This window comes from Zophobas morio, unplaced genomic scaffold (genome assembly GCF_036711695.1).
Source record: "Zophobas morio isolate AGI-343-1 ecotype UQ-CSIRO unplaced genomic scaffold, CSIRO_AGI_Zmor_V1 ptg000030l, whole genome shotgun sequence".
In the NCBI taxonomy this organism is placed as follows: domain Eukaryota; kingdom Metazoa; phylum Arthropoda; class Insecta; order Coleoptera; family Tenebrionidae; genus Zophobas; species Zophobas morio.
Genome location: NW_026972135.1, coordinates 2,367,977 through 2,374,018, shown reverse-complemented (window position 1 = coordinate 2,374,018; position 6,042 = coordinate 2,367,977). Strand labels below are relative to the sequence as shown.

The 6,042-nt window shown below is 31.1% G+C and overlaps 1 protein-coding gene across 2 annotated transcripts; it reads left to right on the top strand.

Moving 5' to 3' along the window:
- Positions 1–3,489: 3,489 nt before the first annotated feature.
- LOC135138790 (ankyrin-3-like) lies at positions 3,490–5,761 on the top strand. 2 transcript variants are annotated; one of them, XM_064068809.1, is made up of 3 exons: positions 3,490–3,649; positions 3,700–4,492; positions 4,553–5,761. In XM_064068809.1, the coding sequence occupies exons 1-3, from the start codon at positions 3,635–3,637 to the stop codon at positions 5,521–5,523; spliced, it is 1,779 nt and encodes a 592-aa protein (XP_063924879.1). In that variant the 5' UTR covers positions 3,490–3,634; the 3' UTR covers positions 5,524–5,761. The 2 variants fall into 2 exon arrangements, with proteins under 2 accessions (XP_063924879.1, XP_063924878.1); XM_064068808.1 differs by having other exon boundaries at positions 3,493–3,649; positions 3,700–5,761.
- The last annotated feature ends 281 nt before the right edge of the window (positions 5,762–6,042 follow it).

Sequence of the window (6,042 nt, the reverse complement as noted above, 5' to 3'; positions counted from 1 at the left end):
GAAAAATTGAGGGAACTAAAAATTGAAAATTTTGGTAGTCGCGAAATTGTAGAATTGAAAAATCAAAAATAAAAAACGAAAAATTACAAAATGAAAACTTGAAATATGTTAAGAATCGAAAAAGTGAAAAATATAAAAAAAAGAAATATGTATTATGAAATAGGAATATTTAAAATTAAAGAAATTGGAAAATCGGAAGACCGGAAATCCAAAACTTGCAAAGTGAAAAATTTAAAAATTGAAAAATGGACCAACTGAAAATTCAAAGCCAGAAAATTTGAAAAATTGAACAAATGAAAAATTATAAAATCTAAAAAAAAACTGAAAATAAAGGAAATGAAAAAACGGACAATTGTCATACAAATCGGGAAAATAAAAATTAAAAATTCGCCACATTAAAAAATAAAATTCGAGAACATGAAGAATTGTGGAAACGAAAAATTGAAAAATTTGAAAAATTGAAGAAATGAAAATCTGAAAAATCGAAAGAAACAACAAGAAATAAAGGAATTGAAAAAATGAAAATTTGTGACATAAAACATCGGGAAAATAGAAAATAAAAATCGAGAAGTTGAAAAATTGAGGAAACGAAAAATTGAAAATGACAAAAATTAAAAACTAAGAATGTGAAAAATCGAAAAATGAAAAATTGTAAAATCGAAAAATTGCAAAAATCGAGTCCTCAAAAAATTGAAAAATCGAAAAATAAGAAATTTGGAAAAAAGGAAAATGAAAATACACAAGAATTGAAAACTCTAAAAATTCAGAAATCAATCGAATTATACATAAAACAGATGAAAATTGAAAAATCTAGATTTAAAAAAAACGCAATAATGAAAATCCAAAAATAAAAAATCGAAAAGTCGAAAAATAGAAATGTTGAAAAATCCCAAAACTGAAACAAATATCCAAAATTGAGAAATTAAAAAATTAACCAACCGAAAAATCCAAAAATCGAAGAATTGAAGAGCAGAAATATCGAAACTGCGAAATTGAGAAACGGGAAAATAAAAAAAATATATATTAATTGAAAAATCGGAAAACTGAAAATTTAGCAACGTCAAAATTTGAAAAATCGTAAACTAGAAATACCGAAGAACTGCAAAATCAGAAAATCCAGAAATCGAAAAACCTAAAATTTAAAACAGTGAACAATTGAAATATCGCAAAATTGAAAAATGGAGAAATCAAAGAATAAAAAAAGAAAAATTCGAAAATCTAAAACTTAAAAATCGAAAAACTGAAAAATCGACAAACCGAAACTCTAGAAAAAAAAATTGAAAAATCGGATAACTGAAAATTCAAAAACGTCAAAACTTGATAATTCGAAAATCGAAAAGCTGAAAAGTAAAAAAACGAAAAACCGATAAATTGAAAAATCGAAACATCGAAAAATTCAAAAACTGAGACTATCAAAACATCGAAACATCCGAATCTGGATAAATGGAGTCTTCAAAAAAAATTTAGCAAGGTCAAAATTTGAAAAATCCTAAAATAGAAATACTGAAGAACTGGAAAAATTAAAAATTGAGAAACTGAAAAATCTAAAATGAAAACCTGTAATATTGACAAATTGCCACATTGAAAAACTGATGCAAACCGAAAAATGGAAGGAACGAAAAACTGAAAATTTTGGAAGTCGAGAAACTATAAAATTAAAAAATCAAAAATAAAAAACGAAAAATTACAAAATGAAAACTTGAAAAACCGTAAGAATCGAAAAAGTATAAAATAAAAAAAGAAATGTGTATTATGAAATAGAAATATTTAAAATTAAAGAAATTGGAAAATCGGAAAACCCGAAATCCAAAAACTGCAAAGTGAGAAATTTAAAAATTGAAAAATGGACGAACTGAAAATTCAAAACCTGAAAATTTGGAAAATTGAACAAATGAAAAATTATAAAATCGAAAAAAAAAACAGAAAATAAAGGAAACGAAAAAACGGACAATTGTGATATAAATCGAGAAAATCAAATTTAAAATTTCGCCAAATTAGTCCTTTTTTTTGGTTTTCGCTTTTTACATTTTTCGACTTTTTGATTTCTTGATTTTCTCTTTTTCGATTTTTAAACCTTCCGTCTTGCAGTTACACGACTTTTGATTTTTTCAATTTTTCAGTTTGTAACTTTTCTAAATTTTCGAGTTTTTGATTTTTCGTTTTTAAAATTTTTTTAAATATGTATATAGTTTTTTTTTGATTTTCGACTTCCATTTGTCGACTTTTCGATGTTTCCATTTCTCAGTTTTTCACTTTTTCGGTTTCTTTATTTTTAAATTTGGTGACTTTTCGATGTCTCGATTTCTCAATTTTTCAATTTTTCTACTATTAAATTTTAGATTTTTCTTTTTTTCGAGGTTTCGATTTCTGGGTTTTCTCATTTTTCGATTCCTTCATTTTTCGATTTATAAATTTTTCAATTTTTCAATTTGTGACATTTCTGCTAAATTTTGGACTTTTCGATTTTTAAATGTTTCAATTTGTAACGTTTCTAAATTTTCTATTTTTTGATTTCTCAATTTCTCTATTAATCGATTTCTTGGTTCTTAGAACTTCTGATTCCCCGATTTTTCGATTTCTCAATTTTTCAATTTTTCGATTTTTAAATTTTAGATTTTTCTTTTTTTCGAGGTTTCCATTTCTCGGTTTTCTCCTGTTTCGGTTTCTCAATTTTTCAATTTTTCGATTTCACCCTTTACCGATTATTCAGTTTTGGGATTATTCAAATTTGCAATTCGTCAATTTACCGATGTGTCAGTTTTGGAATTTTTCAATATTTCAAATCTCCAAATTTTCGATTGTTTAATTTTTCGGTTTCTTAGTTTTCTGATGTTTCAGTTTTACGACTTTTCAATTTTTCGATTCCTTCAATGTTTCAATTTTTGATGTTCCTAAATTTTTTCGATTTCCCAAATTCTTGATTAATCGTTTTTTTTTTGGTTTTCGGCTTTTCGATTTTTCGACTTTTTCAATTTCTAAATCTTCCGATGTTCCAGTTTCATGGCTTCTGAATTAAAGAAAAAGGATATTCGCTACACATATACATTTGTCAATTTCTGATTGCAACTGAACTCTTTGAAACTAAACGGCATCTATATGCAGGACTTTTTACAATAAAAGTAACAAAAGAAAAAATATTTTATAATTCACAACATTTCATTTTGGAGATTCTAGAAAAATTGCAGAACACCCTGTTTCGTAATCGGATATATACATATATATACGATTTTGAAAGCGTCCCTTATCTAATTACCTAATGAATCATATAAGCAATAACAGGTAATCAGTAGAGATAAATTTTGATGCATTGCCACATTTGTTAATATTTACTTGAAAATTTTGTTAAATTATGTTATTATTAATGTAGTAAATAATGAATCTAGGTTTTATAATTTGAGACATAATTATAATCAGAGCTTAATAGAAAACATGTTACATATACATATATATGGTGACTATCAAACACCTCTCTTTGTTAGATATCTCAGGTGTCAGTATATTTACCTACCGTATAATATGACGTCAATAGTCGTTATCTATTTTATGGGTTTCACAATCGTTCACTAGTGAATTCTGATTTCAGTCGCATTTATACGATCGAAAGCCCATCAACCCTCAAATTGTGCTAAATAAGATGAGCGATTCTATGGTAAGTCCATTTGTTACTGACCAAACCCCCGCTAGACAATCTTCTTCCAGGTGACATCCCTCTTTTGGGAATCAGTAGTACTGGGAAACCTTGACCTACTTAAAAACTTCCTGGAAAAGGGCGGAAACATCAATTCCGTGAACTACAAGGGCGAATCAATTCTTCTAGTAGCCGCCACAAGCGGTCATCTTCCTCTAGTCGAATATTTGGTGGAAAATGGCGCCGATGTCAATCTTGCCGGTTCTGGAAAACACACACCACTGATTACAGCTTCCCAGAGGGGACACTTGGAAATCGTCCAATTCCTCCTCGACCACAAAGCAGAGATCGACAGTGCTACGGTGGATGGTGAAAATTCAGTACTCGTTTCTCTGGCTAGCGGAAATCTACACATTACGGAATTTCTGATTGAGAAAGGCGCTAACATTAACTGCGCCGATTGTGACGGTATAAATCTGCTGCACATAGCAGCCAAAATTGGTTCTTTAAAAATCACCAAAGTGCTTCTGGAGAAAAACCTCAATGTTAATGCTGCGACTATTGAAGGAGAATCAGCTTTATTCATGGCAGCTGCGAGTGGTAACTTGCACATCGTCAAGTACTTGCTAAAGAAAGGAGCTGACATCAATCAGAAGAACAAAAACGGAGCTACACCTTTCTTCAACGCCGTGGCCAAAGCACAGTTCGAAGTTATCAAGTACTTGATTAAAAAAGGTGCCGATCTTAGTGTACGTGACGAATTGGGCAACAGCGTCGTAATGATTGCCACTCGATTCCAACAGATTGACATCATCAGGTACTTTCTTTCCAAAAAGCTCGACATCAACGCGCAGAACGACGACGGTATGTCGCCACTTTGTATAGCGTCAGTTTTCAACTACATGCTTTTGGTGAAATTTCTAGTGGAAAACGGTGCCGATGTCAATAATGCGTCTTCCGAGAAGTGGAAACCGATTTATACAGCTACACTTGAAGGAAATTTTGAGCTTGTCAAATATTTGGTCGACAACAAAGCCGAAGCGAATGGTAAATATTTGGTCGTAGCGGCCAGTCGAGGATTTTTGGAGTTGGTTGAGTACTTCGTGAGTCTAGGCTTAGAAGTTAATTACTATGGCAGAAACAAAGAAACTGCGTTGTTCGTCGCTGTTTGCGACGACCATTTCGACGTTGTTAAATATTTGATATCAAGTGGAGCTGACGTTAACATCGCTGATGACGACGGAAAAGCTCCTTTGTTTTTGAGTGCTTTTAATGGAAACCTTGACATTACGAAGCACTTGGTGGCCCATGGAGCTGAAGTCAATATGTGTACAGAAGACGGTGCTACCCCCTTACACGCAGCATCTGCTAAAGGCCATTTTGAAATTGTCAAGTACTTAATAGAGAAACGTGCCAATGTCAATATGGCCAACATGATGGGCGCTACTGCTTTATATGAAGCAACTTGTGGAGGATACATAAATATTGTCAAGTTCTTGGTTGACAATAATGCGGATGTTAACATCGTCGCTACAGAAAATCATTACTCGCCTTTATTAGCGGCGGTACAAAATGGCTATTTTGATATTGTCACGTGTTTGTTAGAACATGGTGCTGACGTCAACATTGTCAATGCACACAACAACAATGTTTTGCACTACGCTGCTGACGAAGGACTTCTTGATTTGGTGAGATTGTTCGTTAGTAGAGGTGTTGAAGTGAATAAAGTAGATGATGAAGGTGACACGCCGTTGCTGTGGGCTGCTGAAAGTGGGCACGTGGAAGTTTGTGATTTCCTTAAGGAACATGGAGCAGATACTACGGTCGTCAACAAGAAAGGAGCGACTGTTGATACGTTTTTGGCCTCGAAATTGTCTCAGTTATATCAAAGTTAGTGGTAATGTAAATTGTTGAAAATTCTAAAATTCTAAAAATGTAAATTTATTTTGAACTAATTAAATTGTGTCCTCCATTGATTTTATTAAAGTTTGTGGTGGAGAGATAAATGTTGTAGGGTTAGTATTTCGCTCCAAAAATTTGTTTTATTTTATTTTATTTTGACAATCACTTAAATATTTTCTGTATTTTTTTGTATAATATGTTTTGAAGGTAAATAAAGTACTATTATTATTATTATATTATTATGACCCACCCCTGACCCGGAAATGACCGGCATTCAGGCAAGACTTCTATCATTACGGGTACTAAGACCAAGTAATGATATTATTATTATTAATATTAATATTATTATTATTATTTTTAGTAACTATTGGAAGGTACTTGTGATTATAATTGTTGGTTGCATAACGACAAAATACTCTTGAAAAGTGATTAGATAATGAAAAAAAACTTAAAATATCGAAAAGTTGAGAGATTGTGAAAACCGAAATTCCAAAAAACGAAAAATTGAAAAT